We start from the raw sequence: 22,744 nt of genomic DNA, 5'->3' as shown, positions 1-22,744 counted from the left end.
CAACCTTACAACTGCACGGAGCGATTCAGTCGATGAACACAGACAAAAACAGACAGATGTAAAGACAGAGAGGACGAGTCATTTCAAATATCCAGTCCATTGCAGATCTTCCTCCAGGCAGGCCTTTTGAAATTGGATCAGTTTATAGTTCCCTCACACAAACTTGTGACAAAAGAGGTGAGCAATTTGATACGTTTCCACACACACACACGCACATATGCTCAATTTCCAAAACTGCCATGGCAATATGTGTAACAACGAAGGAGAGTCGACCGGCGCACACAGGAGTGTCAACTCACATTTAATAGTTTCTGACCTAACCTATTCTATAAAATAATCCCCTGCTGATAGAGCCACAGTGTTGTTCGGCACAAGAAGAGATTAGATCAGCTGTCAGTCAGATCACGTACATGTTGTTCTCTATTTCGACAAGTTCAGCTGAGGATGCTTGGCTTGGAAGAACCCGCTACTGTAAGCGAGGCTCAGTAGAACACGGAGATACTGCTGCTGTATCAATGGAAAACCTCGCAGAGATAGAGAGATAGAGGGACGCTTGCTGAATAAAACATCCTGAGAGCACTTTCATGTCGGTCCCTGTTGGCTGGGCTGAAGGAAACCCAAACTAGAACTCAGCTCCACTGCAACAAAGGCCCCGTCAAATCAACAGCTACTTACACGCAGATCAAGCAGTCAAAAGACCAATCAGTGCAAAGGGAATCTCTACAAACAGGAACTGATTTCCCATGGGCTGGTGACAGCAAATACAGACTCGCTCAGAGACACCGATCACCAAGGAAACAATTCACTATGAGAGGACCAGGTGTTGGTTGCCAACTGACCACTATATTTCTAACTAGAACACACACACACACACACACACACACACACACACACACACACACACACACACACACACACAAGGCAGGCACACCTAATTGACATGACATACACACATCACATAAGGTGCAAGATGTCTAACATGGGATTTACGGATACAATTTTTTCACACAGAATCAATACAAACTGCTAACCAGAAATATAAAAAGGCTTTTCCAAAAACAATCTCAACTATCGTGTTGTGAATAAATGGTGTTCAGCTACCAGCTTGCTCCTGGTAACACTTTGTTTCCTCGAGAACAAAATCTAATCTGCTTTAGGACTAAAAAGATTGAGTAAACACCTCCTGTATCGACCCACACACGTCTCTCTGAATGCAAATTATGAGAGTCTGTATGAACCGATGTTGTTGTTGTTCCAACAATAAGAAAGAAAAAGAGAAAAAGCCGGTCATCAGTTGAATGTCAGTCACTTACCTAAATCTTTGGATCCTTGACTTTCGCTGGCCAGTTCACCCATTCTGACTAGAGCATCAAAGTATCCTTTGGCAGCAAATGTCACGTCTGGAGACAGAGAAGCAAGAACAAAAAGAAAGCAGGATGAGTTATTAAGTTAAAAGTTACAGTGCTGTGTGTCTCTTTAAATAGGAAAAGACAAACTGTAACACATCTAAGCTTTGAGTAAACAAAGTCGTCAGCAGTCTGGCCTAAAACATTTGCACTCTTCCCTTCTACTTCTGGTTTTCCTCAGATAGTTTTTGAAATACTGAATCACAGCTTCTCGCCACCAGAAAATAAGCAGCACTGATGTTGCAACGCAATTACTCAACATCATCTTGTTGACAATCTGCATGCTTGATTGCAAAGAGGAAATTATTTTCTGACAGCTAATCTGTGCCCGATGGGGAAGCCACACAAGCATAAAAATGTGTTTTCTGTAATGTTTTGTTCATGGCTTGGTGGTATAATGAGAAGGAAAGTTGGTTTATAAATCGGCACACAGCATATGTGAGCAATTTGAATATTTAGAGGGTTTTGGCACCAAGTATATTCCCCCTATACTTCACAGTCAGCGAAGCCTGAATGCTGCACAAAACTCAACAGTTTTTACAGTTTCCAGAGAACTCAAACCCCCAACACAAACACATTACAGTGAGCCAATCAGCTTTGTTATGTGTGTTTAACTTGATGATGTCATGTGTTTGATTACATTTTGGGGTATTTTTTTTATACTTGGTCTCTATGACCAAATGGACCACAAAAAGCGATATTTATTAGTTGTTTCTCCAAGTAAATAGTAATTTCATGGTTTTAACCACATGCTGATAACCAACACTTGCCTTTTCCTTCTTCCATTCCATTGCGTCTTTTTTGTCAATATGTCTGAACACTGGACAGCAGGTTGAAACAGTGACTAGGAGACCGGTTTTGACAAAGCTTCCACCTGCTGCGGCACCTCTCTGCAACACTGGATGCTGTATTGTGGCACAAACTGCAGCATTTTTTTTTTAGGGGAGGAGGGAAGCAAAAGGAGTCTTTCCCTCTGGCGTTGATGGAAGGTGTAATAATGCAACTCTAAAGGCCTTTACAATCTAATGAGGTTACCTATTCGCTCCAAAAAAATCCAGAGAGTCCAAGGGTCAAGTAGAACAAGAGGTCACATGTATGCACAGATGTGCAGACTTGTGCACACACACAAAATGCTTTACCTCTGCTCTATATCTTCAGGATACACAAAAACAATCAGAGAGGTTAAGGTTAACCTAATCAGCAGCCATATCTCCTCTTCTCTCCTGCTGCCTAAATAAAGATCAAGAGTACTCCTGGTTGTCCAGATCAATATCCACTTCAGTCCCTATTATTTCAACTGCTGCTGTGCTGGCCAATAAAAGGTCACACAGGGCAGAGTCAGCTTCCAGTGATTTCTGCCCGACTACCATACAGCCTGCCAATCGGCCCATCTCCAGTGAATAATGGACGCCGCTTTTAGAGGTGAATTCAACAGCGGTCCAGGTGACAGATGGGCCCTGTGCCTGCAGACAGCTGCCAGGTGAAAGACACATTTACAACAATAGCCTGGCAGGGGCAGGCTAATTCTAGCAGACAGATGCAGCCCTGCGATAGAGGAAGTCTCCCAGGCTGGAAGCCTCGCGGCTTTGCTCCGAGGCTGAGGCACATATGCTAATGCTAATCCCAATTACAGCTGAGTCAACGGCAGGAGACGGCGTGCGTTTCCGCCTTCCTCTCTTGCTGGGGGAACACCTGAGAACTGAGAGCAGAGCCTCCAGAGCATCGCAGCTGATTTCTCTTCATTATGCCAAACAGACCCCGCTGCTTGCCTTGATGTGGAGAGTGTGCGTGAATGTGCGTGTCTGTACACGCAAGTTTGCACATGTGCAGTGGGGGGGTTGTGAGAGCAGGATGGTGGGAGATACAGCGGATTTTCAAAGTATTCTCCAAGCAGCAGATTCTTTCTTCTTGCCCAATGCTGCAGCAGCGAGGGAGCAAGTGTGTGTGTGTGTGTATATGTGTATGCAGCTGAAGGGTGGCTGAGTAGATAAGCTGGATATGTACGGATACTTTACTTCTGTCTAATGAAATGTGTGGCGAGGGGCTCACAGAGACAGACGGAGAGGATTATCGGATGTCTGATTGCAAGGCAGACAGATAATTGATAGGGGAGGGGCTCATCTCAGAGCTACTGATCCATCATTCACACTTCACTCTGGAGAAGAGGTGGAAGAACAGGACAACGATCATTTCCTGTACTTGCATCGTCCTCATCATGCTGTCGGGGGACTTGTATAATAAGTTCCAGGCTGTGTTCTGTAGGCAGTTGGAGTCACTCAGTTGTATGCATCTGTTGCTTTTACACTTACCAAACGCTGTCAGAACTAGCGACTCACTGCTGTGTTAGAAAACCTGGAACGTGTCCATATCCAGATCTAGCAAGCCTACCCATGGAGCCCTTTTGGAATTTCTGAAGCTGAATAATTTCAGTGATTGCACCATATGGGTGGAAGTGTGTCCTCCCATTCCCCTGCCCCCGCAAAGCAGAGCCTCTTAGTCCCTTGGGTTGAGCCAATTCTGCAAAGTGTGTCTTTAATGGCTCAGCCAGTCTGTCTCCTACCTATACCAAGGCCAGGATTAGTTATTGTGCGTGTCAGGTGGAAAGAAGGAGAAAGAAGCACAGGCTTGAAAATGGGGGGGCACGCACTAATTGCTGGATTAGTTGGACTGACGGGGGGTTAGCCTTGTGTTAAGGTTGAGGGACATTTTGGGGTAAAGTTTTGGGACCTTGTTACAAAGTCAGACAAATGAAAAATCTCAGAAAGCCTGATGCACCATTGTAAGTGTTTAGGAAGCGACAGACATACATCCACATCTTTTCTTTTGTGAATTTGACTGCTGACAGAGAGGTATCCTCACTTCTGCATCAGATTAGAGGCATCTTGTATTCGTCAGAATCCACGAATACAGAAAGGTAGATAGATATATACGAGAAAGAGACAGAGAGAGTGCTGGCTTGGCTGTCTGCCCAAACCTGCAGCGAAAAAGGGAGCACGGAGAAAATAAAAGAGAGAAAAAAGGACTTACTGGCAAGGGCCTTCTCATAGTTCTTCCCCATGGCAACAAAGTTCCGTAAGCAGGGGTTGAACTGCTCCATGATGGTCTGAAAGAGAAAACAAGAGATAAATGGGAGGTACAGGTTTCACTTATCAACAGAGCATGGGTCAAGGGCAGAGAAGAAAGACTTACACCTCGCTCTATTCATTCTCTATCGCACTCTCTGCCTCTCTGACATACACAAACCTCCTTCAGCTGCACAGTCTCGCACAGAGCAAATAGGCACCGACAGAATCTTTGGACACACTAAGTGGTTGTCTTGAATGTTGATGAGGGCAGGAATGGCTTCCTCCACCCACATTCTGCCCTCTTACAGTGAGGAATAGTCCAGGTGGGATGAGGCAGGAGAGGCTGGGGTTGATGATGGTGGCGGAGGAGTGGGGTATATACTCGTAGGACTAAAAAGTGACATCGACAGGGATGCATGTTGTTACCTTTCAGCATGATATATGACGGACATAAAGGGTCATTGCGGTTGCTAGTGAACAGAGAAGTGTAGATTTTACAGACGTGACCATAATGAATCAGCATCTAGAATTAATATATATATATATATATATATATATATATATATATATATATATATAGTAAGTATCCTATGATAAGAAACAATCTTTTTACTATAACAAGAAACCAAGCTGATTTTTTGTCATGTCTGCAGTAACGTTACTGCAGACATACAGTATCATACTAAACTGAGGGCAGAGTCAGTAAATGCGGAGAATGCATGATGCCTGCCATCTCCCACCATCATCGTTTCCTCTACCTCTCTTTCCTCCTCCTGTGCTTCCTCTAGGGCTTCCTCCAATTAGCCGGTCCCCAGTCAGGAACAGCCAGGGGACAGAGAGACAACCACAACATTGCTGCAGCAGCAGTCTCGACACACAAGCCATCAATACTGCAGAAGAACACTTAATAATTTGCTTCTAGACAGGATTCACACTGTGGCAGAGTAATATGGCAAGGCACCACCAGTGTCAACCTGAAACAATCCTGCAGCTCATTCTGAAAATCATAAGCCTCTCATCTTCAGTCAGACATCAGCATTTTTGCTTTCAGCTTGCTGTCTGTCTTTTGTTTTTAGTGAGAGACAAGATTTGGATAGGACGGTACATGTGTATGTGCGCTGGCTGTGGTGTGTATCCCATCAGGAGTTGAGGTTCAAGTGGCTCGAGTGCAGTGCGACCCACCTACAGTAGAAATACCAGTGAGTCACACATAAACCACTGATACCGTGATTACCAACAGTAACTATTTTACTACGACTCTCCATGACTGTGCTTGCATCTAAAGCTGGTGCAGCCAAAACCGGAAAAGATGCAGTCACCACTGTCAAGGATGCAGCCTTACCTATTGTAAATAGTTTTAATGAAATTGTTCACTTGTGCTGATCATCACGCAAACATTTTCATCCAAGTATTACTACGGATTTTTTCGAGGGCTGCAACTAACGATTATTTTAAGTTTTGATTAATCTTCCAATTGTTTGCTTGATTTTACTGATCAAATGCTTTGTCTATTTAGTCTCTGGTACCTTATTTTATTTTGACAGTCAAAACTAAAATATATTCAGTTTACCTTTATATACCACAAAAAAATCATAAAATCCAGAAGCTGGAACTTGCAAATGTTTGTCATTTTTGCTTGAAAAACAGGATTAATCAATTAAGTCTATTATAATTGTTGCAGCTCTAATTGTTTCTATAGCTTTCCAGAAGCATCCTAACCTGTGAAAATTGTGTATAAAATATATGAACACCCTTTAAATTCTGGTTGTTGCGGCTAAAACTGTAAATGAGTAACAACAGTGAGCAAACAGACAGGTGCACTTCAGGTTCCCATGGATATTGGCAGGCTGAACTCTCTGTTAAGTTCCTGTCCGTTAACTGGGTCTAGCCCTCAAGCAAAATGGACTCTACAGCAAGTCTGTGCACCGGCTCAGCAGCTCTCAGGAACACAGTGAGATTCTTCAGAGAAAACAGAAGAAATATCCTCCCAAAAAAAAAAAAAAAGAGCATATTATTACCGCAGACTTTCGAATACACAGCTGATTAATTTTTTACAGAGGGCACCGTGTCATCTTATTGTTTCACATAAACTCATCCCCCAGCTACCACAAAGTGGTAGTGGTCCTGTTTAAATCAGCTCCCGTTATTTACCATCTGGCTCAGCTAGTCTAATATACTAGAAGAATAGGAGCATAATTGGGGAGAATCCCATCGTCTCACACACACACACACACACACACACACACACACACACACCCCCCCCCCCCCCCCCCCCTGCTGGTTTTTAAAAAGGTATCCCCGCTCTCGCTGCCTCTGGGAAGATAAAAGACTAACACATCCCTCAGGACCTCGCTGAAGAAACGTTAATACCTAAATGTTTCTTCGCTCTGCCTCATTCCGACGTAGAGTGCATCTCATAAATGAGGATAAGGTCAAATGAATGTGTGCAAATCGCACACACATCATTTATGCATCAGCGTGTACTCGTGCACACACCTACATGAATACAAGGCTTTATAATAAAGAGTGGTGGTGTTTCAAACTTGTGGGCGGGTTACATAACAAAGCATGGCCCTGTACAGCATCATTACGGCACACTCTCCCACTGAGGACAAAGGTAGCTGACACGAGCCTGGCCACCTTTCTTACACAAACTGCACGCATACACACGCGCTGACCCACTGCCACTGAATAAACAGATAGAAAACGCATGCAGTAATGGAACATAAAGCATTTAGATTAGCCACGGATATAACGATTATATAAGAGATACGTTTGCAGCGACATGCAGCTAAGGGGAAGCAAAGAGAAGACAAAAAAGTACAGTGAGGTAGGTTCTTTCTTCCCATTGTTGCTAAATTTGTCATCTCAGTTCTCTTGTACTACATTGTTACCCTAATTGTGGTGGTTAATTGGGAAATGGGGCCAGGAGGCACTTGACGTTGTGTGAAATGGAGAGAGAGCGAGAGAAAATTGCAAGAATGGAATATTTCAAAAATGAAGAGCAAATGTGTCTATGTAATCATGTACTGTATATCCCTTCCCATTGAAACACTCCTCTGTATCATCTTTCACTAAAAGAAGTAATGAAATAACTATGTCACGGCTGAAGTGTAATTTTTTCCTTTGCAGAGACAGAGAAGCTGTCCATTCTGCGGCTGCCTAAACAAGGACTAAATTAATTCATTATCAGCACTCGGGCCAAAAATTATAAAGCAGACAATTAAAATGAGGGCAGAGAACTGTCTCCTACAAAATTAATAAAATAAGTTTGACACCAATTTATGCTGTGAGGTAAGACGGGAAGAAACTGGAGAACTCGGTAGCACAAGCATGAAGGCTGCAAATAAGAGAAAACACAAGAATGATATGAATTTCTCCTTGGCGTGGATGTAGCAAACAAGGCCAGTGTGTATGAAATGGATTGTTGATTAAAACTATGGGATATTCATCCATCTCCGCTCATTCTGTTCTGTCACACACACAGACACAGTAATGACATGCAAAGGGGCTAATTTCAAAGCAACACCAGCTGATTAGAATCAGGGGGAAAGCACACGCAATCAGATGCCAGGATGCTATCATCATCATCTGTTCCTTCTTGCATTCCCATCGCTCCTTCCTCCTCAGCCCCTCTTCTACATGGCAACCAGACGCGGACCTGAAAATGCCCAGGATCAGCGGAGCACTGAAGCCACCAATTATTGCATTTGTCAGAACTGTAGAGGCACGTCGTGTGGTGAGAGGCAGCAGAGCCTAATGATGTAATCCAGAGGAATGTAAAGAAAGAGCATCATGTGCGGATGTACTTATGACAACCCCACAGACAGTCTTTTCTTCCCTAATGAGAAGCAGTGGGGGTTTATGATGGGTCTCAATCAGCTGGATGATAGCGGAGACCTTTAGCATAAACTAATTACTGTGCCAAGAGAAAGTAGTCAGGTTGCTGTGTAATCTCCCGTCTGATTGACTCCACCGATGAGGAACAAGGACGGCCCAGGAAGACACACGACCGGATCTGGGTGTCTCATCACCTTCGGCTAAGTAGTTTCCCGAGGGAAACCCTGTGTTGCACATGTTCACACGCTAAACTAGGCTTGAACATAGCCTCTAAAAAGAAAATTGCTAATTGTACCATATTATGTTTTGATATCATTATGTGAAGCTAAAGGATAAAGCTAGTGGCATCACTTGTGGATTGTTTACTGAAAATAAAACACAGCAAGCCAGAGTAAAAGCTAAGTTAACACTAGTTTTTCCTCCAGGTAACAGTTTTAAAAATGTACTTTGCAACATGCAAGTATACACACAAAATATTAACTACAATTAAATAAAGTTTAAAGATTAAAATCAATGCCACTTAGTGCTGCCTCGGGAAAGCTGTGGGTGTGCATGTTAGTGCAGTAGATGCAGAGCAATAGATTTGCAATGTGTAGGTCAGTTGGTTCCAAAACTCTTGGCAAAAACTAAATCCTCAGGGCAATTTATTTTGAGTACTCTGCTGTAGGCTAGCGTACTCCATACAGATGAGTGTACAGTATGTGGTTGTGGGTCTTAAACCACATCTCAGCCAAACTTTTGTTTTACTTCAGTTGCAGTCATTGTACTCTGATCACTGTGTCAAAAATATTGTACATCATGCTGCCTTCATGAGCATGCAGGAAATATCAGTATTATAAAATACAAGTAGGAACAATTCAACAATGGAAAATACATAACAAGGACAGATAGGATTTTGATTCTAATTTAAATGTGGCATCGAAAAAGGTCAGAGAGCAGAGAAAAGCTCTCAACAACTGATTGTAGAAGTTATTCAGTAATATTAAACTATGAAATATAGATATTACTGCATATAGTGTATGATAAACTTAGAATATTTATCTACTTTACTGAAAAAGCAGACAATTTGCAGAGTATGTGTGGGTAATTTGTCCAGGGTCAGTCTGGTTAACTTCTGTCATTTTGGGTTCTTCTCCAATGATTTCATTTAGTACCAAGGCCAGTCACATTTTATCACAAATTGTTCACATTTTTAAAAGATATTCCTCCTGCTGTCATAACTGAGAATTGCAGACTTGTATGCTATATTAAGACAAGGCAACAGCCACTTGTAAGAGGTTGCATTCCACACAAATCGTATTACATTTCACCGGAAGAATGGAAAAAAACAGAAGTTCATGCTCAAAAATAAACCCAAGTCAATGTTTTGACTCCCATTTCCTCATAGGGGATAGTGGCAAACTTCTATTAAATCTTGATCAACATCAGTTCAGTGCAACACATTGGCATTTCCTTGAGTTACCGGAGGACCACACAGCAGGGGATTTGAAAAATCACTGCAGCGCTACTGCACAAGTGAACACAGACAACTTCCTTCTGCAGCTAAAAGACAGGTTAGAGAACTTTCATAAGTACACGCCTTAGAGAAAAACATACACAGACCGTCACATCCTTATTTCAGAGCAAACTCCAGGTACAGAAGTTTGTCCTTCTTGCATACCTAAAGCCTTACTAATACAGCAGTAGTCACAGCATGTGCTTTCAGCAGAAGCCATAGCGAACAGCAAGTCCAAGAATACCACGTGAATATTTGTGTCCTTTCCAAGTTGTATTGAGGAGAGCAAACTTCTTAACATCGTGGGCTGAAAGAAAACTGTGCTATTCCAGAGCAGCTCTCGTGTTCTTTTGTTATGGGAGAGTACATTATTGCACATCAGTCATGTCAAACACAGACAGGGACCCATAAACGTTCTCCTAACGTCACCAAGTGCCAGGCAATGCTTTGTTTGTTGATGCCGCAAAAACAGCTCAAGTTCCATTGCTTGTTCTTATGATAAAAACAATGATGAAACAGTGTGTGTTCTATTGGGTGAATAACTCAGAAGGATGTTTCTGGAGTTTCAGAGACAGTGAAAATAAAAAGCTGGCCTCTTGTGATCGCTTTGTCCAGCTCGAGTAAGCAACATTGAGCGCTAGCTATTACAGCTTATTAGTGACCAATTATCCAATCATGGGTTGTAGCTACAGAAGTCACATTGAAACTCATGACCCAGCAGAATCTTGAAGAGATCCAAGACAAGTACAGTATATAAGGACTCCACTGTCGGTTTAAGTTTGCAATCGTGTTGATCTACCTCTTCGGTAGGCCTTACTGTATTTGCAAACGTGAACAGTAAAAGGAGATTATGTCCAACGTAATCTTCTTAAGTCATGAGTCACTCATGTTGTCAGACAAGAGCTATGCTAATCAAGGAAACTCAAACCGTTGGACGCATGCAAAAGGATTCATCTCCATGACCATAGATCTTGAATCAGCTCTTTCTAACATTTGTCCACTGTAACACCCCGTGCTCTTTTCTTCCTCTGTCATGCACACACACCTTGCTTTAGGGACTGTGTGGCATGTTAAAGCTCAAAAGTAAAGGGAAAAGGTACAGGCTCATCATTTCTAATTCACTTGCAATGCAGAAGACAAATATCAGCCGTTAATCCGACGTGTGCTGTATCTGTAAAACATCGAGAACAACGCATGCCACGTCATGTGGGAGTAAAATGCTTAGTCATGTTGGAGGTGCCTCCCACCTTGCAAATAAAATGATACCCTTACACCAAGGTGTAAGGGTATCATTTTATGTCACAAACAGAAACATAAGAGGCTTTTTACCAATGAAATGTCAGATTTAAATCAGACATGAGGCTTGATTACCTCAAAGTCTTCTACAAGGGGCCTCAGGTGGAGAAGGAAAAACGCTTTGTCCTGCCCCCACCTTCGATCTGCAGTGTCCTCTGCCAGCACACAACAAATCATTTGCTCGCCAGAGACCAACTATTTACTGTGTTTGTTTGCTTTGCCGTCATCTGCAGCCAGTGTGACCCCCCCCCCCCTCTACCCAGCCCGGCATCAGCCACTCGACTAACCCAACACAGGCACTGGTTACCACAGCAACCAAGACCCAGACATATTTGCAAGCTTTAGTTCTTTGACCAGCAAAACACCCGTTTATTTTGGGTGGAGGAACAAAAAACGCATTACTCTGAAAACCCCCCCAAAAAATATTCTTCTAATGAATTGTGAAAGACTCAAAAGGTCTGACAGCAGCAGAGATTGTCGTTTTTTTCAAATGACCATCAAATGAAAAATAACAACACATTTTTGAATGACGGACTTCATGTAAGTGTGGGTTGCTTCACTGGTTAGATGAAGAGGATATCTGCAAATTCACGTTTTTGCATGGCAGCTTTCAAGCATTCAGTAAGGCTGTGTATGAATTATGGATGTATTGCGCAAGGGTGCCACTGCTGACCCCCTCCTTGCCACATTCAGATTTCAACACAGCCCTACAAGGACAGAACACCATTCATGTAGTGCTTGACAGATGTAAACTCAAAGAACATGTATGTCTTCTAGTAAAGTGTCCCACAGTGACAAGCAAGAACATAATCTAAATAGGAGATGCTGATGATTTACATACACTAAAAAAAAGTCCAGGGAATGCCATAGCAGTGAGTGTCTGTTGCATTAGTCACTTTACATCCCAATGGTAAGGTCTCACTGTGTGTCCAAATGTCTTCACCAAAAGGAACATTCAAAACATGTGGGTATGCAAGCCGAATTTCCTACTTTCTGCACAATAGCATGACTGCTCTGGGTCTCAGTGCCTAGTGGGTGGAGTGTGGCCAATGCTACTGAAAGTAGCAGCATCTGCAACAGAGACATAAAGTCGCACTAGCCACAGGCATGTTAACTGCAGTCCATGACCCATAAATGTAAGGCCATTGTCCACTGCCACAGTACTTACTGAAATGTTCTGTCTCTGCTTCTGTGTGTCTCTTTCAGTCTGTGTAATTACAGCATCACCCTCCACAGTAATTAGGGACTATTTCAACAAGGATGTGGAATGTCTCCATCCATGTTTCCTTCTCTTCATCTCCTTCTCTCTTCTACCCCCACAATAAGCATTTTAAGGCACTCTATAAAGCAAAGTAAATTGTCATGCACTCCGTTTTTTTTGTGACGGATAAGTAACATTTTGGACGATGGCCACGTTAACGGAAGGTTCCCTTACAGATGTTTTTATGTCGTCAACATGGACAACACTGTTTTATCTTATATTTACGAGATGACTTTGAAGGAACCTGTTCTGTCAGCTATGAAGCCCCTTTTTGCAGTCAATGCAGTGTAGCCTTGGATTTAGCACTGAGCATCTCCAGTCTCAGTCCTTGAAAAAGCAGTGATGAGTAAAAGAAAAGAGAGAATGTCTCTAAACCATCCACCCCCGGACGTGCAGAGAAGGTGGGTGTGTGGAGCAATAGTCCTTTCTCTGCATCGCAGTCAAAGGCACAGGGAACAAATCTGCTGTTCCACAGGCAATGAATGTTATGATATCTCCTGCAGTGCATAATGCAATCTTTTCAAGGCCAATGGCACCGGCAGGCATAAACTTGTTGAAACACTATATTCTGGAGGCAGATGTTCAGGAGCTGAAGTCATTTGAAACTCCATTAAATTGCATATTATAGGGGGAAGTGGTGATATACTGCTAGAAAATAAAAGGTAAATAACGTGATGGATGGCGTCGTCATTCAGGTGACTCTAGACAGACTCTTAATGCAGGACCACACAGCACTGTATAGACAGCAGACAGGGCTGGTTTACACTGAACCCCTTGTGGGCCTTTCATGAAGCATTTCCCATCTATTACAACCGGTTCAACATCTCTCTTTTAACTCTGAAACTAAATCCTTTGCTCTTCCTCCCTCTCACTCGCCTTCTCCAGCCCTTCACTTACTGCAAGTCTTTCAGCACAATGATACGACAGAAACGCATAAGAATAATGGCACGTTGTTGCTAAGAGACCACCTGTTCAGATCTCCCACATGAGATTGCGGTGGAACCGTTAGTCCTCTTACCATTATCAGAATATGATTCAATCGAGTGTAGCGAATGTCACGACAATATTTTAACTGAGAGAGGAACCTATTATATAACAGTGTGTCTTTTAGGCAGAAAAACTGCGGTTCCGATCAGGATCACACAGCCTACTGCAGCAGTATCACACTCGTGACACAATGAAGATCCTATAACCGGAGAGTATTGAGTATCATGCTTGATCCGGTTGACGTCAAACCGCGATTTTGCCTTTCCTCATAACAGCCATTTGAGAAAATGGCGTCCACTGTTCTGCAGGCTGTGTTGACAATTAGGGAGTGGTTGCTGAATGGGAAAATGAGTGTTGTCCTGAGGGCTGCAGGAGATGAGACACACCCTTCAACTCCCTTACCTGCCAGGGTGTGTTCAAAACCTGCAACACACAAAACTTCCATGACAAAGACTCTGAATAAACACAAGTAAAAGTTATCTTGTGCTAAAAGGGTGTGTTCAACCGACTCGCTTCCATGCTACCTTGAGGGTTGAAGTTATAGTAGCGATTAAAAGGCTTGATTATAGACTGATTTAATATACAGTCCCATTCTTCTTCGGCCTCTAGTCTGATTAATTTGTTTGTTCATTTCAGTGTGTGCCTCCTCCCCCCCCCCCCCCCCCCCCCCCCCCCCCCCCCCCCCCGGCGCTCAGACTTCATCCATCGGCATGTTAAGGGACTTGACCCGGACACCGTCTCTCCAAGACACCCAGCGACAAGGCCAGCTGGTGGAGATGACTGTAGCGCGCGCGCGCGCGCGCACACACACACACACACACACACACACACACACACACACACACACACACACACACACACACACACACACACAGTGTCAGTCTTAAGTATCTGTCTCACCCCGTCAGCGCGGGAATGACTAGATGCCATTCGCCACGTCTGGAACTGTCTATGTGAGGGAGGAGAATTGAAGTGAGTCACAGAGGATCACTTTCGGATTTCTGGGTTTCACAGGGTTGACTCCCCGGTTGATTACCATAAAGTGAAAAAAGAAAAGAAAAAAAAAAACTAAAAAGGAGTGCCTCTGGCCTTTAAGGAACTACACTCACAGGGAGATGCTGAATCTCCAGTCTCACCCTCACCATGCTTACAGTCCCAGCCCTGTTAAACACACACTCTCAACTCACTGGGCTAACATGAGTCACAGCGGTGCAGTTACCCCCTCTCCTCCTCTGCGATTACTCAGTATCTGCCCAGCTGCTGGCTGCAATGACTTTGCAGCCAGCCGTACATTTTTAGAACTCCTCTCTCTCAGGAGAGGTCTGTTTGCATACGAAGCAGAAGAAAACAATTACTGTCCACTGAAGCTTTCAAACTCGTAACGTGAAGAGAAATGGGCAGGGTTGTAGTGGGCAGCCAGTGTTATGGAAGTCCCATTTGTCTGCCCCCCCCCAAAGTTAGTGTTAAGTGACTGGCTGTTAAGAGTTTGTCCAACAGTTGGAGACGCATGACTCTCCATGTTTAATCATTGGTGTAAACAATTAGCAACGGCATTATAAAAAAGTAAAACGCCACAAAGAGTCAAAAAGGTACAACACTGTGAACATGACTTTATATTGAGTCTCACTCTGCACTTTGTTAAGAAATATCCAATCATTGTGTCCTGCCGTCTGTGCCACTAATGACAGGGTGAACTCGGGTAAACTTTCAGCGTACTGTCAGATTTCAGAAGCCTTGCAGCTCTACCATTCCCTTCAATGTGGCTAACAAGCCCATGAAACTAAAGTTAAACAGTCTGCACTTCAATGGCAGCAAATTTAAATGACAAAACACGCCATTTACCTCCTATATCTATAATAAAACAGCATCACTTTAGAATAAAACAAGTGCAGTGGGTATAAGCACCTAAAAACATGCAGTGAAACACTGATGTGTATCATCACTGAGATATAGTGGGGGTCTAAATTAATCCATCTCTTTAAATATTATAGGACACTAAAGAAACTTGCTTTTACACTGCAGGGTTGGTGAAGAAAGCACGAGGAACGCCAAATAAGCAGTGACTATAGATGACACTCTTGTGAGCTCCTAGCTTTTGCCACAAGGTCAGATCCCCAGTGTGGAAGAAAGGTCTGCGTCTCTCCACTCTGCTGCCAATCAGCGTTCTTGGCTGTCAGGACTCTGACAGGGTGCTCTCAGCCCCAGAGAGAGAGCCCCACTGCTGGGCTTGTGCTTGAATGAGCAAAACCATCTATGAAGGGACTTGTTCCCCCCAAGGGTTCGGGAGCCAGACACCTACAGTGTGACGATGTTGATTAGCCCACATTAGTAGGTGCAAATACTTGGACAAAACCCGACAGAGCATGGCACACAATTCACAATGAAAATGATACACTGTAGGTTGTGTGACCAATCCAGGACAGAAATAGCCACCTGAAATATGTGCTTCCCTTGTTGGCTCTAAAAGAAGCAGCAGTCAGTCACTCTTGGCTCACCCGACCTCCTTACTGATATAAGTCTATTCCCTGTAGGAGAATGAACAGCTACCCTCTACCCATCCTTGGCCGTCTGTTAGCTGAACTACAGCTGGATTAGGGGATGGGGGCTGTTCAAATTAAAGTACCATTTAAGGGTTATTTTGTGTGAGTGAGAAAATATTGAAAGCGACTTCCTCCAGCATCGGTGAGCTCTAATCAAAACAAAAACCTGAGATTATCACAAGACACGGAGGTGTGGAGCCCTCATAACCTGGACTTTTGCTGACATTCCTTCAGTAAGGTGCCTGCCATGCTGAAACAAGGCGTAATGAACCAAAGCCCAGACTTTTAATGATTTACATGGCAACTACTGCTGAAATGATTTGTCGATTAATTGATCAGATGTTCAGCAAATAGTTAAAAAGGCAACAATTTTCATTGTCAATTCAATGTTTCAGTCATGTATCCAGCATTCATACATGACACATCCTTAGATTAGCTGGTTCTCTTCGTTTTACGTCATTGCAAATTGAAACATTTGGGGAACTGAGAAATCTTGACATTACTTTTTTTATTACTGTTTTCTGCCATTTTATAGACAAAATGATCAAATAATAAAAATATAATGCGTAGACAAATGCCACTCGATACTAGTGAATATTAGATATATTAGAATATTTTCCCCAGTACTGAGGCTTACTACATGCAGAGTTAACAAAGGTTTTTAGGAAGAACAGGTTTGAATGTTGAAACTCCTTTGGGGCGAATGTTTACTTGTTGCAACAAATCAGCCCAACCTTTTCTTCTCCTTCAAAAACTCACTTCTGGAATGCAATCCGTCGATGAAAGCTAAAGGCTATAGAAACACACCGGTATTTTAGGAACAGCCTACACTATTATCAGAGCAGTATCGTGAGGTGGATTATAGGACTACAACAGGCCAACACGTAGGGAAAGAATGAATGAACGACTGAGTTTGATTTAGTAAGCACGGGGGCTTTTTGAGCTGAGAGGTGTTGCCCTAATTAGCAAACCTGGTTTCGATGAAAAAAAAATGTGGAGGTGGAAGACTAATCCAAAAAAAAAAAATCAACCAACTGAGCTACGGTGCCTCTCCCTAAATAGATTATCGTTAAAAAACAAAACAAAAAAAAACGACAAGGCTCTGAATGCGGCTTGGCCAGTAAATAAATAGGTCTGATTCACGGTGTCTGACAGCTGAAATCTTATTATCATATGGAGCTCAAAACTTTACTCATTAGTTGAATCTTACCTTATAGACATTTTCCGTCATGCGGTGAACCTCGTCGGTGCGAGACATCGTGGAATCTTCAGCCAGGACCATAAACGGTTCTTTCCTTCTAACGTGTATCCGCGTAAAATGGGGGTTGACTGGATATTACGCGAGTTTGATCAAATAGGCGAGGCGACGCGCTCCGTGAGAGGGAGATAACACTGCGCTCCCGAAACCCCACTCCAACTAAACACACCTTCCCTCTGCTCAGCTGACAGCCCGCTGCTGCCTTCACGGTCTCAGCGACAGCTTAGTTTTTTTCGCAGTTCAGACGCGCGGTAGAAGCGTACAGAATATCCAAAATACAGTGAAATAACAAAAAAGCACAGAAAATAACATTTAACATATGTCGTGTAAAATATAACAATACTTACACGTTGCGCTAGTGAGTGATAGAGATATTCAGGAATGTAATCGAATTGATTGCTTAAAATGTCAAAAAATAAATTAGGCTATGTGATTTAAAAAAAAATAAAGATTGTAAAGGCTTGCATTAATTAATGTAATAAGGAGAAGGATATGCCGGTGTGTTCCATGTTGACATGGATCCAAAGCATAAACTCAATATTTCCAACAGCATCAGAATGCAGCACCATCTTATCATAGTGCACATTTGATAAGATGTGCACTACCACCACCACCACCACCACCACCCCCCATATTTCTGTACCAATTGAGCTCCATCATTGCTATAATATGCAGAGGTACATTTGTTTCTCTGCAAAGAAAGAAAAAGAAAAAACATGTAATATTTAAATACAGTTTTTGCCCAAGAAATAAAGTATTCATTATGTAATTGCCTATTGATTTTGTATTTTGTTATGAGCTTAAAAGATACAGTTCTCTAAAATGTGCATTCATCTAAAACAATTAGCCTCTAGGCAAACTCTGCACAAGGTGATTAAATCATGTTGTCCTCAGAGCAAAGAAGCAAATCAAACCCGTTTGTTTTCATTCTGACAAAGAATGGCTGCTCTACATGAAACCAATCCAGCAAAAAAAAAGACATAATAGACAGATTTAGAGTATGTATCCTATCCCCAGTGTTCCATGTCCACAGCAGCATGGTGGATTTTGTTGTTTTCTGCCTCTGCCCATTACAGCCTTTGTGCACACTGTTGCTGTCATCTGAGCAACCTAAAAAACATTACAGCCTTTGTGCACACTGTTGCTGTCATCTGAGCAACCTAAAAAAATGACAGTTGTCCCCATTAAATTTCTCTTCTCTATGCTTACAAAGACAGCTTTATGTATACAATTGCATTGCAGAAGTCTGTAAGTGAGTCATACTCTGACCGTTGTCAGTAACACCATAGGTGATGTTTTTCTCACAGCGGATACTTTGTGTTAGTTTCATTGTACATGCCAATTAGAGTCTAAGTGCCCACTTAGTGTAGGATTGTAAATACTATACTGGCTTCCTTGTCAAACATCTCCCACATATCAGCAACATGAGCGTTCTACTTTCTGCCAATAACCACACACACACGTTGCTGATGGGATGTGGATGAACACACCTGTTTTGTAAACTGTTGAATCAAAATAAAACTAGCAAGGGGTGCCCCCTTCTGGAGAACGCATGATACACAAGATGAAAATGTGAACATATCAAGTCAAAAGAATTCATGTTGTGGCCACAGCTCAATTTAATATGGAAAAAAACTGAAATGAATGTGTAAAACATCTAAAAATGTGTCCGTTCATTCTGTTACACCATAAGCATAACAGTTATAATGTGACATTTCCTTGCTAATACAAATCCTTTATGTAGATATTTCAGGGGAGCACTGATGTCTGCAGGTCCCACCTTCATCTACTAACAGTTAAGGATGAAATAGTGAAATCAACAGAGTGCCCAACCACAGATTGACTCTGTTCTAGGCTGTTAACATCTCTCTGTCTGGCTTGTCCTTTGCTTCTCTCCTCTCTAGAAAAGAAAGTCAAAGTAAAGCAAATAAGATCCATCTGGCATCAATTGCTGTACAAATATATAAATAAGTGTGTGAGGAACGCTTCATGATATGAAGTAAGAAAAACAACCGTACCTGGTTCAGCTTTAGCCGCCTCTGGGACCTCTGGTATCGGCTCAGTGGGGACATCTGGAAGGGCTACATCTTCTCCCTGTTACATGAGATGGGACAGAGTAACGTTGAAATAACAGAGGTTACAGTGACCAACTAAGAAAGGCACAAAAGTATTTATTTGCCAAGCTGAAAATATGTTTTTTACTTCCAAAAAAATGCAAGCGTCAGGATTCTGAATCTTTCACTTCTTGACCCTCTCCTTTAATGTCCCTGATACAACTAAGCACCGTACTTTTTAAATGTTCTATTTTAAGCCACATGTGTAAATAGAGGCAAGTTATTTAAGCCAAACATCCATCACATTTGTAGATAAACTGTTAAAAGTAATATTACATTGCTTGCTGCCTTTTGTCAAATTGAGAAGACTGTGCTGAAGTGTGAAACATAATAATTTGTGTAGTTTGATAGGCTTGAGAGTGGGTGTCATTTGGAATGATAATTAGATCACAAAAGAGGAAACATCTGCTGAGGTTTTAATTATTACCAATCAACCAAATTCATATCCACAACTGTGTCTATTATACAGCCTGTTATTACACACAAATTATGATTTTGTGGCCTCTTTGCTACACTTATTCCTCTCCTCGAGAGACGGATAATGTACACATCTGGTCAAAACACCAGCATGCCATTTGGGTATGAAATCCGCACTCGACTTAACTCTGAATCACAGATTTAACATCATTACTGCTCCAGAGGAAGTGCTACAGTAAGTGACAAACAGTTGAAGCCTGGAGTTACACCAGGTCTCAGTGTCTGTAACTATAAATAACAAGGGGGGGGTGTTACAGGAAAAGATCACGTACCGGTCACCAAACATTCTCTGTGTTTATAAAAGGTTAAACATGTAGCGCAACACCCACCTGAGTGATAGCTTCCAGCTCTGCTAACACGGCCTCCTCGTCCTCCTGCGTCAGGGCTCCAGCCAGCATTTCGTCTATTTGCTGCAGGAGCAAAAAAAAAAAAACAGTGACTGACAGCTCAGATTTTTCTTTTGCTGACTTACTATAAACACGGACAGTAATCTATATACAATGTAGGAAAGTTCCAGATTAAAGCAGTCGTAGGAGGTATTGTAACATGAAGATATTAAAGTTACAACTCAAATACAGAATTAGCGCCTAGCAGTGGAATGCCTCTGCCAACGAGTCATGTTGCAGTTTACGTCAATGTTTTTCCAAAATGTCATCACTTCATCATTTTTATTCTGTTAGACACTGGCATGAGATGTTCATAATTGACATATGAATTCTTTGAGTTATGGCCCAAACGTGCCATAAGTGCAAGTGGACGTTTGTGACATCAAGCAGACATTTACCCTTTGATATTCAATTGATTCCTGGGTCTCATCCAGGATTCTCTCCACATCTTCAATCGACATGATCTGTCACAAACAAGAAAAGGGAAAGCCAACATTACAGAAGAAAAGTGTTTTTCAATGAAAAGTGTTTTCCTCACATTCTGGCGAGCTTGTGAATTTCCAGGGCAAGATCTGAACACGTGTATCCAAGGATGTGTGCTGCAGTCACACCGCTGTAGTCAAGGCTTTGCTTTTTAATCCCTTAATCTTCAAACAATGTGCACCGGCCATGCTAACACAAACCACAAGCTTTCTCCGATGCCCGATCCTCGCCAGAAGGATCACAATGAATAAAGTCTGTTTATCAGTTAAAACTTTTGACATTATTGACGAATACTCTCACATATCTAGGGGGGGGGGGGGGGGGGGGGGGGGTTATCACATGGGTGTGGAAGGCATTAAGCACGAAAGGCAGGAAAGAAACATGAAAGCATATCTACCTCGTGCATACTCTTCAGACAATCGTTGCCAACCTTAAGTCCCTCGATGACTTTCAGCTCAATTTGCATGAACTCAATATCTTGAACCTGTTGACAAATATTAGCATGTAAAACATTTCCAAAAATACAGACACGCAGGACAAAAAAAACAAAAAATATAGATGATCAAAAATAGTATGCTGCTTTAATTCTCTTATTCAACATTGACTACACAGCGGCTGATTATGTTATATACAGCATTTCAACACCAATACGTCCTGACTTCTTTACATTATCGACAGCTATGCACCGTAAAAAAAACAAGTTCATTACTGATAATGGCAGCGCCTATCATTCTCTGCACATTTTTCAACCTCAGGTTAAGCTTGCATTTTGCAGAACATGAATAAGCAGGCTTTGGAATATTTTACTTTTTATATTAGTATTTCACATCACGTTGAAAATGCGCATTGCTCTTTAAAAGAAGTGCATGAACTTTAAATCGGACACACCCATTGGTTGGGGCTTGGTGACTTAAAACACGATGGACATCAAAAGCGTAATCGCACAAAACTTACCATCCGCTCTAGGTTTGATATCTGATTTTCAGTCTTGTCTAGTAGCTGATCCTGATACCGTTTTTTCTTAAGAAGCAGCAGTGCTTTTCTGCAATAACAAATAAAAAGAAAAAAAATGCATAATGCAGCAAAGAACATGGTAGCCAGCTATACATAACATTACATACTGAATAAAATAGATGATTTCATTGAACCCATGGCGAGATCTGCATCTCAGGAGGTTTGAGGTGCTTACTCTTTCTTTCCATCTTTTAGCAACTGCTTTGCCAGAAGTCGCTCTTTCTGCAGCTGGAGGGTGATTCTCTTTTGGTACTGCTTCAGTTTATCTCTCTGCTGCTTCAATTGCTGGGGGGGGCACACAAAGTCAGAAGTATTTTTAAGAAATGAAGTAGCAAAATTGCTTGTATTGTAAATGTATTGATCCCTAGTGGAGAAACTCATTAATACAAAAACTGTAGGCATATATGTATAATATGTTGGATTACCACATATCTGACAATACAGTTAGAGTAATAAGAGTGTTTTGTACTACATTGTAATGTACAGTGGGTTATATTTTCCCTTCACAGATGACGGACAACACGTCTCTCTAGCTAACGTTAGTCAACAGAGGACTTCTGTCTCAATCTGAATGACAGAAAAACAAACTAACATCATCCATGTTGCCTAGCAGCCCACAGCGCTGTGCATCAAGCTAACAGTAGTATTGTGCTAATGTAACGGGACTAATTTGCTGCTACCACCGCTATCAGCTCACCAAAATGGCTTTGTCTTGTTCCGTTACACGCGTAGGTTGACTCTTTCTCCCAAAAACGTTACCCATTATTCAGCCACATCCCCTCCACATCCTCCTTCATCAACAGACAGATTATTACATATTATCGAACATTTTACCATGATAATAAATAGCCCAAAAAAATGGCTAGCAGGCTAACTGACTACCATCATGTCCACAGTTTGTCCGTGATCCTACGGCAAGCGAGACAGGACATTTAGAAGTCTGTAGTATTTGACTTCACTCAAGTCTGGAACTCCGACTAACATTGCTTCGTTTCATTATCCTGATAGAGCAGCCATATCACAACTGTCCTTACATATCATTGGACATATAGCAGCACATATATCAGCACATCTATCAGCACATCTAGCAGCACATCTAGCAGCACATCTAGCTGCACATCT

General features: G+C 42.2%; 2 protein-coding genes across 9 annotated transcripts in view; both read right to left on the bottom strand.

Annotated features, from left to right (window-relative positions):
• Nucleotides 1-17,626, bottom strand: part of LOC137878568 (BAR/IMD domain-containing adapter protein 2-like) — a 49,620-nt gene extending 31,994 nt beyond the window's left edge. For 7 of the 8 annotated variants that reach the window (XM_068718918.1, XM_068718914.1, XM_068718916.1 and 4 more), the window contains exons 1-3: nucleotides 17,101-17,313; nucleotides 4,434-4,509; nucleotides 1,314-1,400 (exon numbers count right to left, since the gene is read on the bottom strand). In XM_068718918.1, coding sequence (XP_068575019.1) covers nucleotides 1,314-1,400; nucleotides 4,434-4,509; nucleotides 17,101-17,172 — 235 coding nt within the window. In that variant the 5' untranslated portion in view covers nucleotides 17,173-17,313. Of the gene's footprint in view, nucleotides 1-1,313; nucleotides 1,401-4,433; nucleotides 4,510-17,100; nucleotides 17,314-17,495 lie in introns of those variants that run through there. The other variant, XM_068718919.1, reaches the window with a different exon arrangement.
• Nucleotides 17,627-18,743: 1,117 nt separating this feature from the next.
• On the bottom strand, nucleotides 18,744-22,533 carry LOC137878360 (charged multivesicular body protein 6-like). Its single transcript, XM_068718646.1, has 8 exons — nucleotides 22,320-22,533; nucleotides 21,798-21,907; nucleotides 21,563-21,650; nucleotides 21,006-21,092; nucleotides 20,524-20,589; nucleotides 20,069-20,149; nucleotides 19,167-19,242; nucleotides 18,744-19,048 (listed from the first exon to the last, which is right to left on the bottom strand). Exons 1-8 carry the CDS (start codon nucleotides 22,383-22,385, stop codon nucleotides 18,999-19,001), a joined length of 624 nt encoding a protein of 207 aa, XP_068574747.1. The 5' UTR covers nucleotides 22,386-22,533; the 3' UTR covers nucleotides 18,744-18,998.
• Between the last annotated feature and the right edge of the window lie 211 nt (nucleotides 22,534-22,744).

The sequence above is a fragment of the Cebidichthys violaceus genome, unplaced genomic scaffold (assembly GCF_023349555.1).
Source record: "Cebidichthys violaceus isolate CVI_PGR_0920_01 unplaced genomic scaffold, fCebVio1.0.p SCAF_23, whole genome shotgun sequence".
Taxonomy (NCBI): Eukaryota; Metazoa; Chordata; class Actinopteri; order Perciformes; family Stichaeidae; genus Cebidichthys; species Cebidichthys violaceus.
This window is presented reverse-complemented; position numbering and strand designations above follow the sequence as displayed.

Coding starts and splice junctions, on each gene's coding strand:
- LOC137878360 (XM_068718646.1), bottom strand. CDS start 22,385: ATGGGTAACGTTTTTGGGAGAAAGAGTCAACCTACGCGTGTAACGGAA. Junction 21,908..22,319: donor AACAAGACAAAGCCATTTTG/GTGAGCTGATAG, acceptor TGCCCCCCCCAG/CAATTGAAGCAGCAGAGAGA. Junction 19,243..20,068: donor AGCTGGAAGCTATCACTCAG/GTGGGTGTTGCG, acceptor CTCATGTAACAG/GGAGAAGATGTAGCCCTTCC.